Source organism: Phoxinus phoxinus (assembly GCF_949152265.1).
Source record: "Phoxinus phoxinus genome assembly, contig: scaffold_90, whole genome shotgun sequence".
NCBI lineage: Eukaryota > Metazoa > Chordata > Actinopteri > Cypriniformes > Leuciscidae > Phoxinus > Phoxinus phoxinus.
Genome location: NW_027639349.1, coordinates 8,698 through 34,612, shown reverse-complemented (window position 1 = coordinate 34,612; position 25,915 = coordinate 8,698). Strand labels below are relative to the sequence as shown.

General features: G+C 42.3%; 1 protein-coding gene across 1 annotated transcript; it reads left to right on the top strand.

Moving 5' to 3' along the window:
• Positions 1-292: 292 nt before the first annotated feature.
• On the top strand, positions 293-24,314 carry LOC306994306 (pituitary-specific positive transcription factor 1-like; the record flags this gene model as incomplete). Its single annotated transcript, XM_079639917.1, has 7 exons — positions 293-419; positions 19,569-19,718; positions 19,844-19,936; positions 21,740-21,985; positions 23,491-23,655; positions 23,777-23,837; positions 23,927-24,314. The coding sequence occupies 7 exons, from the start codon at positions 293-295 to the stop codon at positions 24,135-24,137; spliced, it is 1,053 nt and encodes a 350-aa protein (XP_079496043.1). The 3' UTR covers positions 24,138-24,314.
• Between the last annotated feature and the right edge of the window lie 1,601 nt (positions 24,315-25,915).

The window sequence follows — 25,915 nt, the reverse complement described above, 5'->3', positions numbered from 1 at the left end:
TCAGGCTCGCTCCCTCGTTGCATCTGAAATGTAAATGTAAACACATTCTGGAATGGCTAATTACTCTTAAGTCTCATAAGCCGCGGTTCACTGGTGTTTGTTGGAAGCCACACACAGTGGAAATGGACAGTATCAGATTGCACCTCTTTGGCCTGATTACCAGAGCTGTGCCTATAGAGCAAGAGCTTATTAACATGGATGAGGGGGTCCGAGGGGGCTCCGCTTAAATACCTGCACACGCCCCGCTCGTGTCACACAGGTGCGTTAGACAGGACACACACCGTCTAGAGTCATGACCTGCCAGGCCTTCAGCACCAGCGACGCCTTCGCGACTCTGAGCGGAGACTCGCTGCTCATGCACCACAGCGGAGCCGCAGACTGTCTGCCCGTCACCAGCCATGCCAACATGGGCCCTCCAGGTACATCTCATGCTAGCATAGAGGTGTTCAACCGCTGGTTGAAAACAATGCGTAATGCTAATAATACAATGTAACTGACTGTATAATGGAGCGTAGTAAGGATAGCTAATAAGTAATCTTATTGACTTGTGTTGTTGGTGTCTAACTGTACAGTATTTTTGTGAAAATCCACCTGGCATTTGGTGATAATACTAATGCAATACTGGGTGCAATTTTTGCATATTGTTGAGCCTATGCAGTTCATACGCTTCAATGTTGATTTTTTTTCTTTTTTTTTTAGTATTATGAATTTGAGACAAGACAAGTTTGAATTTGATACAAAACCACTATACCGTTTTAAAGTTTGGGTTCTGTAAGATTGTTAAATGTTGCTGAAAGAAGTCTTATGTTTGCCAAAAAACAACAACAACACTGTAAAAAAATATTTTCATGATTTGTTATCACAACTTTTTATATTTTGTTAAATCAACTTCGATAACTAATGTGTGAAGATAACATACTATTTTGAGTTTCTGTTTATTAAACCATTCTTCTTCATTGTATTAACTCAAATTTTTAATTACAACGAACTCAAAATTTTAAGGCAACAAGGTAACTTGCTTTTTTAAGTTAAACCAACATTTTTTTTACAGTGAATTCAGTAATATTATGCAAATTGATCACAATTTAAAATAAAATTGGGTTACATTTTATTTGGTAACACTTTATTTTACAGTGTCATTGTTACACGTTACATATTTAATGGTGCTTGCCTATAGGCAAAGCAACATTAGTGTTATCTTGCATACTTATTAATGGTGCTTGCCTATAGGCAAAGCAACATTAGTGTTATCTTGCATACTTATTAATGGTGCTTGCCTATAGGCAAAGCAACATTAGTGTTATTGCTCATACTTATTATTAATGGTGCTTGCCTATAGGCAAAGCAACATTAGTGTTATCTTGCATACTTATTATTCTTCCACACAAAAGTTCGGCGCGTAACTCGCCCCGCACCGTTTGTCACAGACCCCTGAGTGAGGTGTCAAAACGACCGGCTCATTGAGGAGAGGTGTGCTATATCTTTTCTAAGCGATCGGGTGTACGATGTTCGCACAGCGGACGAAAAAGCGGCCCAAAAAGTCCCATTGACTTAACATTGCGGAATTTTCAGAAATTCAAATCCCAACTGTCATTTTTCACACACACAGACACAAAGGGCCTGACACCCCTGCATGTCTCCCCCTCTCTCTCCCTCAGAGGATTTATATTATCCAGCAGCCAATAAGTAATGGCCTAAAATCTTCATAGCCACACCATAGCAACCAGTTACAGCACCCTAGCAACCATAGGCTATAGGCACGAGGTCGCAGGCCTCGTGCACTCATTATAATGCACTCGTTTAATAGAGATTTTAAATACTCTATAAAAACTCACTCATAGGCACGAGGCCGCAGGCCGAGTGCCTAACCTTAGCCCTAAGCCCATAGTAACCATCTGTGGTGCCCTAGCAACCACCCAGAACACCCTAGCAACTGCCTAGCAATCTCTGGATAGAAGTGTCATAGAAACACGAGGGTGGGCTCGTTTGACTCGGGGCAGAAAACAGCCAATCCTGAATAGCCTCAACACTTCCTAGCCCCTCCCTAGCAACCATTGTTGAGCCCCTTAGCAACCAAAATTCACAGACTCATAGCTCAGAGCAAGGATGTCGCAGAAACGTGTAATTTGGCACATTTAAAGAGACTGGCAGGCTCTGTAAGAACATACCACACAATGGGGTAAAAGTTGCACCCCTGGGGGGCAGGAGGGGCCCAAAGTTGCCCCAATGAAGTACTATGGTGTAGGACAGCCCATGAAATGGGCTGTCCTACACCATAGAAACCGCATTTGTATTGAATATAACTCTGGATCACATTTGAAGAGGCTGGTAGGCTCTGTAACAAAATACCACACAATGGGGTAAAAGTTGCACCCCTGGTTGGCAGGCCTGGCCCAAAGTTGCCCCATTCACATACTATGGTGTAGGACAGCCCATGAAATGGGCTGTCCTACACCATAGAAACCGCATTTGTATTGAATATAACTCTGGATCACAGTGTCATAGAGACAAGGGGGCGGGCTCATTTTACTCAGACGACCAATCCGTCTCTCAGGATCATTGTGAAGCTTTCAAGCCACGCCCTAGCAACCATTTAGAGCAACTTAGCAACAAGCTCCATAGACTTCTATTGAAAGACATCAAAGGGATATCTCAGGAGATAAGTGTCATAGAAACATGAGGGTGGGCTCGTTTGACTCGGGGCAGCAAACAGCCAATCCTCAATCACCTCAACACATCCTAGCCCCTCCCTAGCAACCATTGTCGAGCACCTTAGCAACCAAAATCCAAAGAGGGATATCTTCCATTCTGAATGTCACAGAGACGTGGCAGTTGGTTTATATCATTCATACTGACAAGCAGCCTTTGGAGTTTCATTATTGACAGCTGCCAAGCCACTCCCTAGCAACAAAATAGAGTACCCTAGCAACCATTTTGCAAGACCTATATCTCTGCATCAAAACATCGTATAGAGATGGGGGTTGGTTTATACATTCACACTGACTTTGGAGCTTCATGATTGGCAGCTGCCAAGCCACTCCCTAGCAACCAAACAGATTACCCTAGCAACCGTTTTGCAAGGCGTATATCTCTGCATCAGAACATCGTATAGAGATGGGGGTTGGCTCTTTTGACTCATGCTAGCAAACAGGACTTGCTACATGCTACACATGCTAGCAGTGAATAGCTACATGCTAATATTGATTAGCTAAGTGCTAAATCATGCCAATAAAATGCTACAAACTCCATAGTAACCGTCTGTGACAACTACCAAACACCTAGTAACACCATAGCAACGACCCAGAATACCCTAGCAACTGCCTAGCAACGCCCTAGCAACCACCCAGAATACCCTAGCAACCGCCTAGGAACGCCCATAACACCCTAGCAACCGCCTAGCAACCACCCAGAACACCCTAGCAACTGCCTAGTAACCGCCTAGCAACCACCCAGAACACCCTAGCAACCACCTAGTAACCACACAGAACACCCTAGCAACCGCCTAGCAACCACCCAGAACACCCTAGCAACCAACCGAACAACACGAATAAGCCATATCTCAGCAGCAGAACATCGTACAGACATGGTTGTTGGCTCGTATGCAATCATGTACCACACTCTAGCAACCGAGTGTCGAGTTTTGCCACTGCAAGCACCATTCACATTTTCTTCTGGAAATGTACGTTCTAGTTATTATTATTATTCTGCCGTAAAACGCATCGTGCAGCCCAAACCGTAAGTGCTGGAGCCTTGAAACTTTGCCAGATGGTAGTACAAAAATCGAGGAGAGGTTATCAAAATATGAGCCCAATTGGCCCATAGGTGGCGCTAGAGCAACCCAAAGTACTAAATTGCTCATAACTCCTAGGTCGTTTGTGCTAGAATCACAGTTTTCACATCACTGTAATCCTTGGCTCAAGACGAACAAGATGTATATCTCCAAATTGGATTTGGAGCAAAAAAAAAAAAGTTATGGCCAATTTTGTCCAAAAGCTACTTGTGCGAACTAGTCCCTGGTTTTTGGCCTGATCAGAACCAAACCAGTCTAGGACAGTTCTCTGGACTCTGCTGAACAATAATTATCAAGAAGAAGTGCAACTTTTGCATTTGGCTGGCTGTAGCAGGGTCATTTCAGAAAAGGGGCGTGTCAAAATACACTCAAAAGCCTATAAATCCTAAACAAAAAGTCAAAACTTCACAAAAATTGGTGAGCATATGTGCAATAACATCATTAACAAGCATGCCGAGTTTCATGGAGATCGGACCATAGGTGGCGCTATAACTGGCAAAAAGGTATCGTTCTTATTAGGTGTTCAAGCACGAAGTGTTGAAAACCTATTGTAATTGTACTGATTAGGTGTTCAAGCACGAAGTGCTGAAAACCTATTGTAATTGTACTGATTTTTATTATTATTAAGTTGGCTTGTGAAAGCCAACATACTGAAATCCTATTTAAACTTATTAAGTTGGCTTGTGAAAGCCAACATACTGAAATCCTATTTAAACTTATTAATGGTGCTTGCCTATAGGCAAAGCAACATTAGTGTTCTCTTGCATACTTATTTTTAATGGTGCTTGCCTATAGGCAAAGCAACATTAGTGTTATCTTGCATACTTATTATTCTTCCACACAAAAGTTCGGCGCGTAACTCGCCCCGCACCGTTTGTCACAGACCCCTGAGTGAGGTGTCAAATCGACCGGCCCATTGAGGAGAGGTGTGCTATATCTTTTCTAAGCGATCGGGTGTACGATGTTCGCACAGCGGACGAAAAAGCGGCCCAAAAAGTCCCATTGACTTAACATTGCGGAATTTTCAGAAATTCAAATCCCAACTGTCATTTTTCACACACACAGACACAAAGGGCCTGACACCCCTGCATGTCTCCCCCTCTCTCTCCCTCAGAGGATTTATATTATCCAGCAGCCAATAAGTAATGGCCTAAAATCTTCATAGCCACACCATAGCAACCAGTTACAGCACCCTAGCAACCATAGGCTATAGGCACGAGGCCGCAGGCCTCGTGCACTCATTATAATGCACTCGTTTAATAGAGATTTTAAATACTCTATAAAAACTCACTCATAGGCACGAGGCCGCAGGCCTCGTGCACTCATTATAATGCACTCGCTTAATAGAGATTTTAAATACTCTGCGGCCGAGTGCCTAACCTTAGCCCTAACCCCATAGTAACCATCTGTGAAAACTACCAACCACCTAGTAACACCATAGCAACCACCCAAAATACCTTAGAACTCCCTAGCAACCACCCAAAACACCTTAGAACACCCTAGCAACCACCCATAACACCCTAACAACCACCCAAAATACCTCAGAACTCCCTAGCAACACCATAGCAACCACTCAAAATACCTTAGAACTCCCTAGCAACCACCCAAAATACCTAAGAACTCCCTAGCAACACCATAGCAACCACCCATAACACCCTTGCAACCACCCAAAATACCCTAGCAACCACCCAGAACACCATAGCAACCACCCAGAACACCCTAGCAACCGCCTAGCAACCACCCAGAACACCCTAGCAACCGCCTAGCAACCACCCAGAACACCCTAGCAACTGCCTAGCAACCACCCAGAACACCCTAGTAACCACCCAGAACACCCTAGCAACCAACCGAACAACATGAATAAGCCATATCTCAGCAGCAGAACATCGTACAGACATGGTTGTTGGCTCGTATGCAATCATGTACCACACTCTAGCAACCGAGTGGTGAGTTTTGCCACTGCAAGCACCATTCACATTTTCTTCTGGAAATGTACGTTCTAGTTAATGGTGCTTGCCTATAGGCAAAGCAACATTAGTGTTCTCCTCCATACTTATAATAATTATTATTCTTCCACACAAAAGTTCGGCGCGAAACTCGCCCCGCACCGTTTGTCACAGACCCCTGAGTGAGGTGTCAAATCGACCGGCTCATTGAGGAGAGGTGTGCTATATCTTTTCTAAGCGATCGGGTGTACGATGTTCGCACAGCGGACGAAAAAGCGGCCAAAAAAGTCCCATTGACTTAACATTGCGGAATTTTCAGAAATTCAAATCCCAACTGTCATTTTTCACACACACAGACACAAAGGGGCTGACACCCCTGCATGTCTCCCCCTCTCTCTCCCTCAGAGGATTTATATTATCCAGCAGCCAATAAGTAATGGCCTAAAATCTTCATAGCCACACCATAGCAACCAGTTACAGCACCCTAGCAACCATAGGCTATAGGCACGAGGCCGCAGGCCTCGTGCACTCATTATAATGCACTCGTTTAATAGAGATTTTAAATACTCTATAAAAACTCTAACCTTAGCCCTAACCCCATAGTAACCATCTGTGGAGCCCTAGCAACCACCCTGAAGTCCCTAGCAACTGCCTAGCAACCGCCTAGCAACCACCCAGAACACCCTAGCAACTGCCTAGTAACCACCTAGCAACCACCTAGAATGGCCTAAAATATTCATAGCCACACCATAGCAACCAGTTACAGCACCCTAGCAACCATAGGCTATAGGCACGAGGCCGCAGGCCTCGTGCACTCATTATAATGCACTCGTTTAATAGAGATTTTAAATACTCTATAAAAACTCACTCATAGGCACGAGGCCGCAGGCCTCGTGCACTCATTATAATGCACTCGTTTAATAGAGATTTTAAATACTCTGCGGCCGAGTGCCTAACCTTAGCCCTAACCCCATAGTAACCATCTGTGAAAACTACCAACCACCTAGTAACACCATAGCAACCACCAAAAATACCTTAGCAACCACCCTGAACACCCTAGCAACCACCTAACAACCACCCAGAACACCCTAGCAACCGCCTAGCAACCACCCAATACACCCTAGCAACCGCCTAGCAACCACCCAGAACACCCTAGCAACCGCCTAGCAACCATCCAGAACACCCTAGCAACCACCTAGCAACCACCCAGAATACCCTAGAAACCACCTAGCAACCACCCAGAACACCCTAGCAACCAACCGAACAACATGAATAAGCCATATCTCAGCAGCAGAACATCTTACAGATATGGTTGTTGGCTCGTATGCAATCATGTACCACACTCTAGCAACCGGGTCGTGTTTTTTGCCACTGCAAGCACCATTCACATTTTCTTCTGGAAATGTACGTTCTAGTTAATGGTGCTTGCCTATAGGCAAAGCAACATTAGTGTTATTGCTCATACTTATTATTTTTTTTATTATTATTATTCTTCCACACAAAGTTCGGCGCGAAACTCGCCCCGCACCGTTTGTCACAGACCCCTGGGTGAGGTGTCAAATCGACCGGCTCATTGAGGAGAGGTGTGCTATATCTTTTCTAAGCGATCGGGTGTACAATGTTCGCACAGCGGACGAAAAAGCGGGCAAAAAAGTCCCATTGACTTAACATTGCGGAATTTTCAGAAATTCAAATCCCAACTGTCATTTTTCACACACACAGACACAAAGGGCCTGACACCCCTGCATGTCTCCCCCTCTCTCTCCCTCAGAGGATTTATATTATCAAGCAGCCAATAAGTAATGGCCTAAAATCTTCACAGCCGCACCATAGCAACCAGTTACAGCACCCTAGCAACCATAGGCTATAGGCACGAGGCCGCAGGCCTCGTGCACTCATTATAATGCACTCGTTTAATAGAGATTTTAAATACTCTATAAAAACTCACTCATAGGCACGAGGCCGCAGGCCTCGTGCACTCATTATAATGCACTCGTTTAATAGAGATTTTAAATACTCTGCGGCCGAGTGCCTAACCTTAGCCCTAACCCCATAGTAACCATCTGTGGTGCCCTAGCAACCACCCAGAACACCCTAGCAACTGCCTAGCAACCGCCTAGCAACCACCCAGAACACCCTAGCAACCGCCTAGCAACCGCCTAGCAACCACCCAGAACACCCTAGCAACCGCCTAGCAACCACCCAGAACACCCTAGCAACTGCCTAGCAACCGCCTAGCAACCACCCAGAACACCCTAGCAACCACCTAGCAACCACCCAGAACACCCTAGCAACCGCCTAGCAACCACCCAGAACACCCTAGCAACCGCCTAGCAACCACCCAGAACACCCTAGCAACCGCCTAGCAACCGCCTAGCAACCACCCAGAACACCCTAGCAACCGCCTAGCAACACCCTAGCAACCACCCAGAACACCCTAGCAACTGCCTAGCAACCACCCAGAACACCCTAGCAACCACCCAGAACACCCTAGCAACTGCCTAGCAACCACCCAGAACACCCTAGCAACCACCCAGAACACCCTAGCAACCACCCGAACAACATGAATAAGCCATATCTCAGCAGCAGAACATCGTACAGATATGGTTGTTGGCTCGTATGCAATCATGTACCACACTCTAGCATCCGAGTGTCGAGTTTTGCCACTGCAAGCACCATTCACATTTTCTTCTGGAAATGTACGTTCTAGTTACGATTATTCTTATTCTTTTTATTCTGGACAAAGTTCGGCGCGAAACTCGCCCCGCACCGTTTGTCACAGACCCCTGAGTGAGGTGTCAAATCGACCGGCCCATTGAGGAGAGGTGTGCTATATCTTTTCTAAGCGATCGGGTGTACGATGTTCGTACAGCGGACGAAAAAGCGGCCAAAAAAGTCCCATTGACTTAACATTGCGGAATTTTCAGAAATTCAAATCCCAACTGTCATTTTTCACACACACAGACACAAAGGGCCTGACACCCCTGCATGTCTCCCCCTCTCTCTCCCTCAGAGGATTTATATTATCCAGCAGCCAATAAGTAATGGCCTAAAATCTTCATAGCCACACCATAGCAACCAGTTACAGCACCCTAGCAACCATAGGCTATAGGCACGAGGCCGCAGGCCTCGTGCACTCATTATAATGCACTCGTTTAATAGAGATTTTAAATACTCTATAAAAACTCACTCGTAGGCACGAGGCCGCAGGCCGAGTGCCTAACCTTAGCCCTAACCCCATAGTAACCATCTGTGAAAACTACCAACCACCTAGTAACACCATAGCAACCAGTTACAGCACCCTAGCAACCATAGGCTATAGGCACGAGGCCGCAGGCCTCGTGCACTCATTATAATGCACTCATTTAATAACACAACCACTCAAAACACCTTAGAACTCCCTAGCAACCAACCAAAATACCTTAGAACTCCCTAGCAACACCATAGCAACCACCCAAAACACCTTAAAACACCCTAGGAACCACCCATAACACCCTAGCAACCACCCAAAATACCTTAGAACTCCCTAGCAACACCATAGCAACCACCAAAAATACCTCATAACTCCCTAGCAACACCATAGCAACCACCCAAAACACCTTAGAACACCCTAGCAACCACCCATAACACCCTAGCAACCACCCAAAATACCTCAGAACTCCCTAGCAACACCATAGCAACCACTCAAAATACCTTAGAACTCCCTAGCAACCACCCAAAATACCTAACAACTCCCTAGCAACACCATAGCAACCACCCATAACACCCTAGCAACCACCCAAAATACCCTAGCAACCACACAGAACACCATAGCAACCACCCAGAACACCCTAGCAACCACCCAGAACACCCTAGCAACCGCCCAGCAACCACCCAGAACACCCTAGCAACCACTCAGAACACCCTAGCAACTGCCTAGCAACCACCCAGAACACCCTAGCAACTGCCTAGCAACCACCCAGAACACCCTAGCAACCGCCTAGCAACCACCCAGAACATCCTAGCAACCACTCAGAACACCCTAGCAACGACCCGAACAACTTGAATAAGCCATATCTCAGCAGCAGAACATCGTACAGACATGGTTGTTGGCTCGTATGCAATCATGTACCACACTCTAGCAACCGAGTGTCGAGTTTTGCCACTGCAAGCACCATTCACATTTTCTTCTGGAAATGTACGTTCTAGTTCTTCTTATTATTATTCCACACAAAAGTTTGGCGCGAAACTCGCCCCGCACCGTTTGTCACAGACCCCTGAGTGAGGTGTCAAAACGACCGGCTCATTGAGGAGAGGTGTGCTATATCTTTTCTAAGCGATCGGGTGTACGATGTTCGCACAGCGGACGAAAAAGCGGCCAAAAAAGTCCCATTGACTTAACATTGCGGAATTTTCAGAAATTCAAATCCCAACTGTCATTTTTCACACACACAGACACAAAGGGCCTGACACCCCTGCATGTCTCCCCCTCTCTCTCCCTCAGAGGATTTATATTATCCAGCAGCCAATAAGTAATGGCCTAAAATCTTCATAGCCACACCATAGCAACCAGTTACAGCACCCTAGCAACCATAAGCTATAGGCACGAGGCCGCAGGCCTCGTGCACTCATTATAATGCACTCGTTTAATAGAGATTTTAAATACTCTATAAAAACTCACTCGTAGGCACGAGGCCGCAGGCCTCGTGCCTAACCTTAGCCCTAACCCCATAGTAACCATCTGTGAAAACTACCAACCACCTAGTAACACCATAGCAACCAGTTACAGCACCCAAGCAACCATAGGCTATAGGCACGAGGCCGCAGGCCTCGTGCACTCATTATAATGCACTCGTTTAATAACACAACCACTCAAAATACCTTAGAACTCCCTAGCAACACCCTAGCAACTACCCAAAATACCTTAGAACTCCCTAGCAACACCATAGCAACCACCCAAAACACCTTAAAACACCCTAGGAACCACCCATAACACCCTAGCAACCACCCAAAATACCTTAGAACTCCCTAGCAACACCATAGCAACCACCCAAAATACCTCATAACTCCCTAGCAACCACCCAAAATACCTCAGAACTCCCTAGTAACACCGTAGCAACCACCCAAAATACCTTAGAACTCCCTAGCAACACCCTAGCAACCACCCAAAATACCTCAGAACTCCCTAGCAACCACCCAGAACACCCTAGCAACTGCCTAGCAACCACCCAGAACACCCTAGCAACCGCCTAGCAACCACCCAGAACACCCTAGCAACTGCCTAGTAACCACCTAGAACACCCTAGCAACTGCCTAGCAACCACCCAAAACACCCTAGTAACCACCCAGAACACCCTAGCAACCAACCCAAAACATGAATAAGCCATATCTCAGCAGCAGAACATCGTACAGACATGGTTGTTGGCTCGTATGCAATCATGTACCACACTCTAGCAACCGAGTGGTGAGTTTTGCCACTGCAAGCACCATTCACATTTTCTTCTGGAAATGTACGTTCTAGTTAATGGTGCTTGCCTATAGGCAAAGCAACATTAGTGTTATTGCTCATACTTATTATTCTTCTGTTTCTTCTTCTTTTTATTCTGGACAAAGTTTGGCGCGAAACTCGCCCCGCACCGTTTGTCACAGACCCCTGAGTGAGGTGTCAAAACGACCGGCCCATTGAGGAGAGGTGTGCTATATCTTTTCTAAGCGATCGGGTGTACGATGTTCGCACAGCGGACGAAAAAGCGGCCAAAAAAGTCCCATTGACTTAACATTGCGGAATTTTCAGAAATTCAAATCCCAACTGTCATTTTTCACACACACAGACACAAAGGGCCTGACACCCCTGCATGTCTCCCCCTCTCTCTCCCTCAGAGGATTTATATTATCCAGCAGCCAATAAGTAATGGCCTAAAATCTTCATAGCCACACCATAGCAACCAGTTACAGCACCCTAGCAACCATAGGCTATAGGCACGAGGCCGCAGGCCTCGTGCACTCATTATAATGCACTCGTTTAATAGAGATTTTAAATACTCTATAAAAACTCACTCATAGGCACGAGGCCGCAGGCCTCGTGCACTCATTATAATGCACTCGTTTAATAGAGATGGCCTCGTGCCTAACCTTAGCCCTAACCCCATAGTAACCATCTGTGGTGCCCTAGCAACCACCCAGAACACCCTAACAACTGCCTAGCAACCGCCTAGCAACCACCCAGAACACCCTAGCAACCACCTAGCAACGCCCTAGCAACCACCCAGAACACCCTAGCAACCGCCTAGCAACCACCCATTACACCCTAGCAACCACCCAAAATACATTAGAACACCCTAGCAACACCATAGCAACCACCCAAAACACCTTAGAACACCCTAGCAACCACCCAAAATACCTCAGAACTCCCTAGTAACACCATAGCAACCACCCAATATACATTAGAACTCCCTAGCAACACCCTAGCAACCACCCAAAATACCCCAGAACTCCCTAGCAACCACCCAGAACACCCTAGCAACTGCCTAGCAACCACCCAGAACACCCTAGCAACCGCCTAGCAACCACCCAGAACACCCTAGCAACTGCCTAGCAACCACCCATAACACCCTATCAACCGCCTAGCAACCACCCAGAACACCCTAGCAACTGCCTAGCAACCACCTAGAACACCCTAGCAACTGCCTAGCAACCACCCAGAACACCCTAGCAACCACCTGAACAACATGAATAAGCCATATCTCAGCAGCAGAACATCGTACAGACATGGTTGTTGGCTCGTATGCAATCATGTACCACACTCTAGCAACCGAGTGGTGAGTTTTGCCACTGCAAGCACCATTCACATTTTCTTCTGGAAATGTACGTTCTAGTTATTCTTCTGATTATTCTTTTTATTCTGGACAAAGTTTGGCGCGAAACTCGCCCCGCACCGTTTGTCACAGACCCCTGGGTGAGGTGTCAAAACGACCGGCTCATTGAGGAGAGGTGTGCTATATCTTTTCTAAGCGATCGGGTGTACGATGTTCACACAGCGGACGAAAAAGCGGCCAAAAAAGTCCCATTGACTTAACATTGCGGAATTTTCAGAAATTCAAATCCCAACTGTCATTTTTCACACACACAGACACAAAGGGCCTGACACCCCTGCATGTCTCCCCCTCTCTCTCCCTCAGAGGATTTATATTATCCAGCAGCCAATAAGTAATGGCCTAAAATCTTCATAGCCACACCATAGCAACCAGTTACAGCACCCTAGCAACCATAGGCTATAGGCACGAGGCCGCAGGCCTCGTGCACTCATTATAATGCACTCGTTTAATAGAGATTTTAAATACTCTATAAAAACTCACTCATATGCACGAGGCCGCAGGCCTCGTGCACTCATTATAATGCACTCGTTTAATAGAGATTTTAAATACTCTGCGGCCGAGTGTCTAACCTTAGCCCTAACCCCATAGTAACCATCTGTGAAAACTACCAACCACCTAGTAACACCATAGCAACCACCCAAAATACCTTAGAACTCCCTAGCAACCACCCAAAACACCTTAAAACACCCTAGCAACACCATAGCAACCACCCAAAACACCTCAAAACACCCTAGGAACCACCCATAACACCCTAGCAACCACCCAAAATACCTTAGAACTCCCTAGCAACACCATAGCAACCACCCAAAATACCTCAGAACTCCCTAGCAACACCCTAGCAACCACCCAAAATACCTTAGAACTCCCTAGCAACACCATAGCAACCATCCAGAACACCCTAGCAACCACCCAAAACACCCTAGCAACCACCCAGAACGACCTAGCAACCACCTGAACAACATGAATAAGCCATATTTCACCACCAGAACATCGTACAGACATGGTTTTTGGCTCATATGCAATTATGTACCACACTCTAGCAAGTCGTGAGTGGCGAGTTTTGCCACTGCAAGCACCATTCACATTTTCTTCTGGAAATGTACGTTCTAGTTTTTCTTATTATTATTATTCCACACAAAGTTTGGCGCGAAACTCGCCCCGCACTGTTTGTCACAGACCCCTGAGTGAGGTGTCAAATCGACCGGCCCATTGAGGAGAGGTGTGCTATATCTTTTCTAAGCGATCGGGTGTACGATGTTCGCACAGCGGACGAAAAAGCGGCCAAAAAAGTCCCATTGACTTAACATTGCGGAATTTTCAGAAATTCAAATCCCAACTGTCATTTTTCACACACACAGACACAAAGGGCCTGACACCCCTGCATGTCTCCCCCTCTCTCTCCCTCAGAGGATTTATATTATCCAGCAGCCAATAAGTAATGGCCTAAAATCTTCATAGCCACACCATAGCAACCAGTTACAGCACCCTAGCAACCATAGGCTATAGGCACGAGGCCGCAGGCCTCGTGCACTCATTATAATGCACTCGTTTAATAGAGATTTTAAATACTCTATAAAAACTCACTCATAGGCACGAGGCCGCAGGCCTCGTGCACTCATTATAATGCACTCGTTTAATAGAGATTTTAAATACTCTGCGGCCGAGTGCCTAACCTTAGCCCTAACCCCATAGTAACCATCTGTGGAGCCCTAGCAACCACCCTGAAGTCCCTAGCAACTGCCTAGCAACCGCCTAGCAACCACCCAGAACACCCTAGCAACTGCCTAGCCACCACCTAGCAACCACCTAGAATGGCCTAAAATCTTCATAGCCACACCATAGCAACCAGTTACAGCACCCTAGCAACCATAGGCTATAGGCACGAGGCCGCAGGCCTCGTGCACTCATTATAATGCACTCGTTTAATAGAGATTTTAAATACTCTGCGGCCGAGTGCCTAACCTTAGCCCTAACCCCATAGTAACCATCTGTGAAAACTACCAACCACCTAGTAACACCATAGCAACCACCAAAAATACCTTAGCAACCGCCCTGAACACCCTAGCAACCGCCTAGAAATGTCCTAGCAATCACCCAAATACCCTAACAACCACCCAGAAAACCTTAGCAATTGCCTAGAAACCACCCGGAACACCCTAGCAACCACCCAAAATACCATAGAACTCCCTAGCAACACCCTAGCAACCACCCAAAATACCTTAGAACTCCCTAGCAACACCATAGCAACCACCCAAAACACCTTAGAACACCCTAGCAACCACCCATAACACCCTAACAACCACCCAAAATTCCTCAGAACTCCCTAGCAACACCATAAAAACCACTCAAAATACCTTAGAACTCCCTAGCAACACCCTAGCAACCACCCAAAATACCTTTGAACTCCCTAGCAACACCATAGCAACCACCCAAAACACCTTAGAACACCCTAGGAACCACACATAACACCCTAGCAACCACCCAAAATACCTTAGAACTCCCTAGCAACACCATAGCAACCACCCAAAATACCTAAGAACTCCCTAGCAACACCATAGCAACCATCCATAACACCCTAGCAACCACCCAGAACACCATAGTAACCACCCAGAACACCCTAGCAACCGCCTAGCAACCACCCAGAACACCCTAGCAACCACCTGAACAACATGAATAAGCCATATCTCAGCAGCAGAACATCGTACAGACATGGTTGTTTGCTCGTATGCAATCATGTACCACACTCTAGCAACCGGGTCGTGTTTTTTGCCACTGCAAGCACCATTCACATTTTCTTCTGGAAATGTACGTTCTAGTTACTATTGTAATACTATAAAATATGCATAATTACATGCAACTAACCCTAATCCTAAAGTACTTAATTTTACTATTTAAATTTGCTTAAATGTATAATTACAGTGTAACAAGACACCTTAAAATTAACCCTTTATTTTAAGGTGTCCGTGTTACATTATACATTACTGAGTCATAATAAGTAACTACATGTACTTCCTAAAGGGTTAGAGTTAGGATTGGGATTTGGTTTAGGCTTAGTTGCATGTTATTATGCATAATTTATAGATTTAACTTTAACTTTATATGTTAAAATGTAATTTATTCCTGTGATGAAAAGCTGCATTTTCAGCATCATAACTCCAGTCTTCAGTGTCACATGATCCTTCAGAAATCATATGCTTGATTGGAAACATCTCTTATTATTATTATCAGTGTTAATATTTCTGTGGAAACCAACACTTTTTGTTGATTCTTTGATGAATAGAAAGTATCAAAAGAACAGCATTTATTTGAAACAGTTTCTTTGACATTTTAGATTTCTCGACTGTCCCTTTTTTATTTGAAAAAAAGTTGGTCCAATAAGTTGGAATAAGTTATAAAGTTGAACTTTTTGTAGATCAGCCTCAAATCTGAGATGACAGCATTTGTCCAGTGGGAATACCTCCCATAGAGAGGATTTTTTTTTTTTTAAACGAGAACAAGAGCAAGGTGAGAAAAGAGAGAGACTGGACTATGAGCGAATGTCCTTTCGACCTAGTCTATATGACCCTAAAGTTGTCATATTATTTGTTATTATCTCCAGTCCCGACTGCTGTCATCACTCACCGTCTGTCTGACTCTCACTGAGGAACTGACCTTTCCTGAGATCGCATCTCCCTTTCCCAGGGGAAATACTTTCGGAAAAATATCACCAAATCAAAAGTATAATGCATTGACCAATGTCTTTTTATATCAGAAACACTCATTTATCCTCTGTCTCCTTTGTTCACCAAGGCAGCATTTATTTGATCAGAATACATAAAAGCAGTAATAATGGGAAATATGATTACAATTTAAAATAACTTTTTTTTATTGTTATATATTTTAAAATGTAATTTATTTCTGTGATGCAAAGCTATTTTTCATCATCATTACTCCAGTCGTCAATGTCACATGATATTTCAGAAATAATTATTATATGATGATTTGTTGCTCAAGAAACATTTCCTATTATTATCAATGTTGAAAACAGCTGTGCTGCTTAATATTTTTGTAGAAACCATGATTAGGGTATTTCAGGATTCTTTGATGAATATAAAGTTCCAAAGAACAATATTTATTTGGAATATCATTTTTTGTAACATTATACATGTATTTACTGTCACTTTTGATCATTTTAAAAAGGTCCTTGCTGAATAAAAGTATTAATTTCTCTCAAAAATAAATGACTGACCCCAAAGTTTTGAAAGTGCGCATTTGGATGTTTTTGGCGACGCCGCTCGCAGCCTCCATAGGCAGCAGAGAAGACTGCCAAGACAAACAGTAATTTGTTTAAATAAATCATAATCAGCTCAATTTGCACAGCTGTTACTTCTCCGTAGATAATTATCAAAGCAGACATATTATTACTTTGACATGTTGATTGCTAAATTATCGGGTACTTATTTTCGTCCCAGTTTTGCTCACGCGAGAGAGCATTAAAGTCTCGTCAGAAACTCAATGCATTGCGTCAAATCTCTCCTCATTGTTTGCCATATAAATCATAGTTCTTAAGCATAATTACTAAAACTGTGCCATTTAACTCGAGCTCTGAGCCAGAAGATGCGAAACTCTCCAATTGAAATGTTTTGGCATTTCTCTTCATACACACGCGACCTCTGTTAACTCGGCCGCGCTTCCACCTGCAGAAAGTGAAGCCTGAATGTCAGAGTATGCGGAGATCTGATCGTTTTGAAGGGCTATTTATCATAATGTGGCTGTTAATGTATCTGAACGTTTAACTTCTGACACTCGTGATGGAGTAAACCAGTGTGTGTTTTTAATAAGGGATCAAAACGCGGATTCAATGGCAAGACTTCGTGCACTACACGTGTCAGTATGCGGAGATCATCGTGGAGGCTGTTCTTCTCAGAAAGAGTTTGATTACCACCCACAGCTTTACTCTGATCTCAATGAAACTCAATTGAATGTTCTGCTCAGCTCTCAGCCGGAGGTCACTGCACATATTAAGAACCATTATCCGTATTTACATACCTGCTTTCCTTCATTAAACGAGTTTAATTTTATTTTCAGAGGCATTTGATGAAGGAAGAAATTATACAATCTGGAGTTCATTATTACTGCAATAATGAATGATTTGTGTAAATGTCACCTTAGGCAGAGACGAGACTGTGAGGTTCAGGAAATGTGGAAGCGCTTCTTTGACCAGTTTAGAGTAATCAGTTGCTCTTTACACAGCTCTGTTTCAATCAGAGAAGAAGTTTGTTTTTTGTATTATTTTCAATAAATTGTACTGCACTCACACAATATGAATAACTGTCTGTCTGTCTGTCTGTCTATCTTTTAATTCAATTCAATTCAAATTAGCTTTATTGGCATGACTTGTACAGTATTGCCAAAGCATTGGCCATTACATAGGCAATGAACAAATAATCAATAAAATTAATCAGTAAACAAATGCATGAATACATTTATACAAAACAATAAAAATAAATCAATCAAAATATACAATTATTTATCCATCTGAGGTTCCACTGGTTGTCCTCATTTCATGGCATGAAAAGACATATTTTGCAGCAATTATCTCACATCTGGGCATTTCTCCCAGTACATATGGGAGTTTCTGTGTGTCTGATATGGATTCGAATTCAGGGTATATTTGGGAAATGTTTGCAAAGTGTTTTTGTCTTAGTGTATTATATTTAGGGCATGATGTTAGAAAGTGCAGCTCTGTCTCGACCTGTGCCCTGTCACACTGGGAGCAGAGTCTCTCCTCCAGTGGGAGCCAGCTCTTTCTGTGGCCACCCTTCTCTATGGCCAGGCTGTGTTCACTCAGTCTGTATGTTGTCAACATTTTTCTTAGTTTAGGGCATTTTATTGTTCTCAGGTAATTTGCCAGTGTGAATTCTCTTTTTAGGGTCAGATAACATTGTACTTTACTTTGTGTTTTTGTCGATTCTTTCCAGTATTCAATATATTTTTCTTTCTGCTTGTTGATAATTTGGTTATCCGCTTTAATCTGTCTGTCTGTCTGTCTTATATAGGCTATGTCTATCTATCAATCTATCTATCTATCTATCTATCTATCTATCTATCTATCTATCTATCTATCTATCTATCTATCTATCTATCTATCTATCTATCTATCATCTGTCTGTCTGTCTGTCTGTCTGTCTATCTATCTATCTTATATCTATATATCTATCATCTATCTATCTATCTATCTATTTATCTATCTATCTATCTATATATCTATCTATCTATCTATCTATCTATCTATTTATCTATCTATCTATCTATCTATCTATCTATCTATCTATCTATCTATCTATCTATCTATCTATCTATCTATCTATCTATATCTACCTATCTATCTATCTATCTATCTATCTATCTATCTATCTATCTATCTATCTGTCTGTCTGTCTGTCTGTCTGTCTATCTATCTATCTATCTTATATCTGTCTGTCTGTCTGTCTGTCTGTCTGTCTATCTATCTTTATGTCTGTGTGTGTGTGTGTGTGTGTGTGTGTGTGTGTGTGTGTGTGTGTGTGTGTGTGTGTGTGTGTGTGTGTGTGTGTGTGTGTGTGTGTGTGTGTGTGTGTGTGTGTGCTCATGTTTATGTGATTTATGAGGACACAAATTTGTATAATGACATGTGTATTACATGGTATTACAACTTCATCAAATAGCTTAAAAAACATAAAAAAACAATGTTTTGTTAAAAATATAAAAATGCAGAATGTTTCCTGTGATGGGCAGGTTTAGGGATAGGGGCAGTGTAAGGGGACAGAATATACAGTTTGTAGGCTACAGTATAAAACCATTACGCCTATTGAATGTCCTCACATGTATAACAAAACAAACTTGTGTGTGTGTGTGTGTGTGTGTGTGTGTGTGTGTGTGTGTGTGTGTGTGTGTGTGTGTGTGTGTGTGTGTGTGTGTGTGTGTGTGATGTCTCACTGATATTAGTGTCTGGTTTAGTGCACTCAGGTCTCCCACTGGTCCAGTCATCCAAACGCTCTCACATGCATCTGTCCACTTCCGCTCTGAGTAACGCGACAGCGAGCCTGCACTACCCGATGCCCCCGTGTCACTATAGCAACCAGCAGACCACCTACGGCATGATGACGGGTACGTCAACTTACGCACAACTTACGCAACTAAGAGAAGTATTGCTCTTCTGTTCTTGTGTATTATTGTCGCGCATCATAAAACACACACAGAAATACAGTGTGTGTGTGTGTGTGTGTCTCCAGCACAGGAAATGCTCTCTGCCAGCATCTCTCAGACCCGCATCCTGCAGACCTGCAGTGTTCCTCATGCCAACATGGTCAACAGTTCACTGCAAGGTACAACCTCAACCTGTGCTGCTCAAACCTTCAAACACTTGACATGACACGACAAACACTCCTGTCGAGAAACAGAACAGCCACACGTACCGGTTTTAAAAGTTCAGAGACAGTGAGAAGAATAAATGATTTAGGTTTAGGCTATCAACAGAATACAAATGGTCAGTGACAATAACTGCAGCGCGTGCGGTGCCATATTCTGCCTCTATTAGGAAAGAGAGCATTTACATTACCAGGTAATATCCTTTTGTTTATGCTTCCATCTAGTGTTTGTAGCAAGAAATGGGCTAACAGTTCTACTCAGTAGGCTACTGCATACAGAAGAGATCCTTCCTTATTGTTAAGAAAAACACCCATGTCATTTTTTTTTGCCTTAGTTCTCTATATATTTATTCAGCATGAATATTCTTCATGTTCTGTGTAATTAGAATTTGCCGTTACTGAATTCAACCGAGGCCAAATCTGATCACAGTGCCATGTGATGCACTGAAAACATCCCGCCACTAGAGGGAGACGCAGATCAATGTATTGTTATTGTAAAGATAGAAAATGTAAAGACATAATGGGCTTTATGCACAGCTGCACTACTTCCTGAACTTCAGCCAGCTCCTTTGTTTCCTGTCTGCCATTATTGGACAAACGGATTAATCCAGGTGTGTCTGATTATTGTTGTTGGTCAGGCACACCTGGATTAATCAGTTTGTCCAATAATGGCAGACAGGAAACAAAGGAGCTGGCTGAAGTTCAGGAAGTAGTGCAGCTGTGCATAAAGTGCATTGGGACTTGTTCTATATCCCTGTAAGTCTATAGGCCTAACTAATACAATAATTTGTAAAAAAAAATCAATTTTTTATGTTTTTTAAAGAAGTCTATTATACTCATCAAGCCTCAAATAAAAAATACAGAAAAACAGTAATATTGTGAAATAGTATTTAAATTTTAAATAATTGAACTTTAAAATGTATTTATGTGATGCAAAGCTGAATTTGGTGTCACATGACCCTTCAGAAATCATTCTAATATGCTTATTTATTACAGTTGTGCTGCTTAATATTTTTTTAGAACCTGTGATGCTTTTTTTCAGGATTCATTGATGAATAAAAGAACAGTATATTAAAAAGTAAAAAATGTCTGATGAAAATTCAGCTTTGCTTCACAGAAATAAATTACATTTTGAAGTATATTAAAATAGAAAAACATTATTTTAAATTGTAATAATATTTCACAATATTAGTTTTATTTATTTTTATAAATGCAGGCTTGATGAGCATCAGAGACTTCTTTCAAAAACATTATATACATATATATATGAAAATCATCACAATATCACAATTAGATGAGGGTGAATATAGGTAAAACGTTTATTAATATATAGGCTATAACAGGAGTTTTTGTTCTTTCTCTAATTGAAATATTTCAAAGGTTAAATCCGTGTCTCTTATATCACTTTCAATAGATATTCCAATAATATTCCTAAAGCCAGGACTTTATTATATAATTTTCACAACAGATATAGGCCTACATTTTTAAAATGAACTGCATAACAGCAATGTCCCCAACACCTGACAGATCTCACTAACATAAATATGGCAAAAAAAAAGAAAAGTGTCAAGGGAGTAACCCATGCACAATTGCACATTATAAAACTTTACAAAAAAAAAATGCATTTGGCTGAATGAACCTGTTGGTGTTTAGAAAATAAATGAATTCACAATACAGTTTTCCTTTGTAGTCGTTGTAATAACTGATATCCTGAGATATGAAGAGTCATTATTCCGTCATGTCTGTCCCGCTGTCCCGCAGGAGCTCTGGCTCCACGCCTCTATAAGTTCCCCGAGCACGGTTTGGGCGGGGGCTCGTGTGCCCTGACCCACAGCTTCCAGCCGCTGCCCCAGGCCCTGCTCACGGATGAACCCTCTCTAGGGGACATCAAGCAGGAGCTGCGCAGGAAGAGCCGGCCCCTGGAAGAGCCCCCCGATATGGACTCGCCTCAGATCCGGGAACTGGAGAAGTTTGCTAATGACTTCAAACTCAGGAGGATCAAACTAGGTTTGTCTTTTAAGCTGGACCGTGTTGAATGTCGTTTCCCATAAGCAACATATTTTGATTAGTTTATATCAACCCAGTTTAGTTTGTTTGGCTAGTTGATATTAGATAAAATTATTTCTGTAGTGATCTATTATTATAAAGCTATCATCCACCTCTAACTGCACATACAAACACAATAAACATTTGATGCGTCCCAGTTTGTGTACTTAAAATTGATGCATTTGATTAACCGAAAAACACTTCATTAACTCAACCTTTTGCAGCTACAGAGTACTTATTATGAAGATTAAAAATACAATCTTAATGAATAACATATTTAATTGTGAACTAAACACAGTTGTAATGGTGAAGTTGCAATTTAGTAATGTACAATGTAAATGTAAGCATAACACAGAGTTTTAAAATCAGTTGTGAGAGTAATTTCCACTGAAACAGGAAGATCATAGCTCCTCCCCCTTTTAAATAATTGCCAATAGCAAGAGCCGTTGAGCTAATCTCGAACCGTTTCTCCTCGTAATCTCCTCTATATCGCTTTAAAATACAGTATTCTGTACACTCAGCATTCAAACCAGACTTGATTCGCCCCAATGGAAAGCATATTTATACTTCCTCCCTATATAGTGTATTATGTGCTATTTACTATGTAGAAAATAGTAAATGTGTGAACAAATGACCAATTTTAGCCACAGCTTCAGCGTCTATTTATAATGTATCAATGATAGCATTTGATTGGACAGAAAATCTGATTGTCATCAAGATCATTGATCCATATTGATTCATATCCAAGTTTTGAACGCTTAAAGTATATCTTCTAAATGTGAATGTTTGTCATTGTTTTGGAACACACTAGCTTATAGATAACAGTAAGGCTAACATATTCATACAAAATGGCAAAAAACTTCAATTTTGATTTCATGGCAACTTTAATACGGTATGTCAACATTTTGAAATAAGTGGATTCCTTTAAAGCATGACAAAATATTTTTAAATTTTACTTTTAAATGACTCGCCCTCATGTCGTTCCAAACCCGTAAAACGTTCGTTCATCTTCAAAACACAAATGAAGATCTGTCCCTCCATTGAGTTTCTCCGCAACTACCACTTTTAAGCCCCAGAAAGGTAGTAAAGACATCATTACAGTGATCCATGTGACTCCAGTGGTTTAACCTTAATTTCATGAAGCGACGTGAGTACTTTGTACAAAAGACAAACAAACATAATTTAGGCCTTCCACTTTATTTAAAAAAATATGAATCTCCAACCGCTGATCTCTCGTCCATGCAACGTCTGCTCTCGCATCAACACAACACATTTCTACGTCAGTTTGGGTGAACTAACCCTTTATTGACCTTCTTTTCCATTAATATTATATTATCTTCAAGTACCGTTTAAAAAAAAACAGGCTACTTTTAAGATTTGAAGTACTCTACAAGTGCACATTCAGTACAACCAATCGCACATTCTTACTAGCAAAACTTTCCCTAACGTTCAGCTTTGATTGGCAGGTTACACGCAGACCAACGTGGGTGAAGCACTGGCGGCTGTGCACGGCTCCGAGTTCAGCCAGACCACCATCTGCCGCTTCGAGAACTTGCAGCTCAGCTTCAAAAACGCCTGCAAGCTCAAGTCCATCCTGGCAAAGTGGCTGGAGGAGGCCGAGCAAGCCGGTGGTGAGTCAACACACTCCTCAGAGGGATTATTTATCTCTTTATTTACCACCACCATGCCATTATCCCAGAGTTTTGAAGGAAAACTTAAGATTGCTTAGCTCTAATTTGCGACTCCCATCAGCTCTTTTTAATGAGAAGATGGGCATGCATGAGCGTAAGCGGAAACGGAGAACAACCATCAGGTAAATGGGGAATTCGAACTAAACAAAAGCCATTATATCAGCATCTCCCTCTCATTAATGCCTAATTAATTCTTAATTTGCTCTCTCAGTCTTGGGGCTAAGGAAGCCTTAGAAAGAAATTTCGTGGAGAAGAGCAAGCCATCATCTCAGGAGATCGTGCGGATGGCGGAGGGTCTCCATCTGGAGAAGGAGGTGGTCCGCGTGTGGTTCTGTAACCGCCGGCAGAGGGAGAAGAGGGTGAAAACCAGTCTGCACCACAGCTCGTTCATGGCCAAAGAGACCGCAGCCTGTAGACCCTGAAGAACCAGATGCTCTACTGGGGTGTGATTATCATCCACAGGCAAGAATACACACCAGACGTTGGCAGGGAGTGGGTTTATTGTAGAGATTCACCAGCAGGATATAATACAGGGACCCCAAAAAAGAGTTTGAACACTTTTCAAAATGTCTAAATGTTATCGCATAGATGTCAAAACATCCAACCAAATGACATCTGCTAACACACTATGACCTTCTGAAACGTTTGAAGTTCACACAAGTGTCCTATCAGAATAACCACAGGTGTAATTCATCACAGTAACTACTGTATGAATATGATACAATAATGTTTTACAATGACATAGTGTCACAATAGCCTACTTTCTCTTAATATTATATATATATCCAGTTTTATTATCATTTTAAATTGTGACATTTTTTTCTAGTTTGAAAAGGTTAAAATAAATGCCATTTGGTTTGATATTGTGTTATGGCAAATGCCATTTATAGATTTTTAGGTATGCTTTTAGTGTCCAATTCTTTCTATTTTATTTCATTGTAATTTATTTATATTATTGTTTGTATTTATTTATTGCCTTTTATGAATTATAAGATAATTTAAGCAGCCCCCTCATTGAACTTCAGCTGTCCAAAGACATTTGAACAAAAACATTGTGTTTTTGCTCTGAAATTATCCCATTTGGTTTCCTGAGATTCCTGTTGGTTTCTACATTTAAAAGTACTAAAAAGGGCAGAATAGCATCTTGATACTTTTCAATGTTGTTCAATTAATTTATTTACCATTCATATATTTAAATACATTCCAACCAAAGTTTAACGTATTAGCAAAATATGCAAATATTCTGAAACCGTAACTGAAAACACATCCTGGAAATGTGTCATTGCACTGTAGAGTTTTGTATGTAGCTTTTTTTTTTTGCAACGTTATTTGTATAGAAATGATTAATTTATCCTAAATAAATGACTAATATTGTGGTCATGCTTGGTTTGTCATATTATTGTAAGATCCTGCCAGTCATTAGATGCTCTGCAAAAATCTGCGTATTGTTATGGGAATTACATGCATGAATCGTGGTGCAACATGGTAAGTGTGTTGTGATTCAGATTATTAAACATAATCAAACATCATTCCGATGGGAGGGAATTAAGCATCTATCATGTGCGTATGTGTGGCATGTGTTAATTTAATGCGGTATGATCAGAGCCCTACTGGGTTTTACTGAGGGATTATTTACAGTATTGCATTGTTCCTGACAGTGTTATGATGAGGTAGCACACAGCCGCTCTCAGCAGAGAGATATGGGTTATGATCTATATGATCATCATCTCCTGCCATTGACTGTGTCAGCAACACATCCCTAACCACCCCGTATTATGACCTAATAATGCAATAAATACAGTATACTCTGGGATAAGGTTGACAGGGTTTGACATTTTCAGTATATTTCATACATAAACATGATCACTGAGAAAACAATAAAACGTTGGATTTGTCCGTGTGTATTCCAGCAGATTCCAGCAGGAACGCTAGCAGCGGTTACACATCCATACCTCATTAAATTACTTTGAAATTAATGGACTGCACCCTGGTTCATTTAAGAAAGGTCACTCGACAAACTCATTAAGACCTTATTTAAAAATCATGATTCATTATGATTATGAATAATGACGTCTAATTTAATGAAATATGAAATGCTCTAAAAGGCCATTAGAACAATTGTAAGGTTCACAACACTCGGCTTAAAGGTTTCCAACCGTTTAACAGTTCAGTACGGGCCACCCTCTTGCTTTTAGTTGGC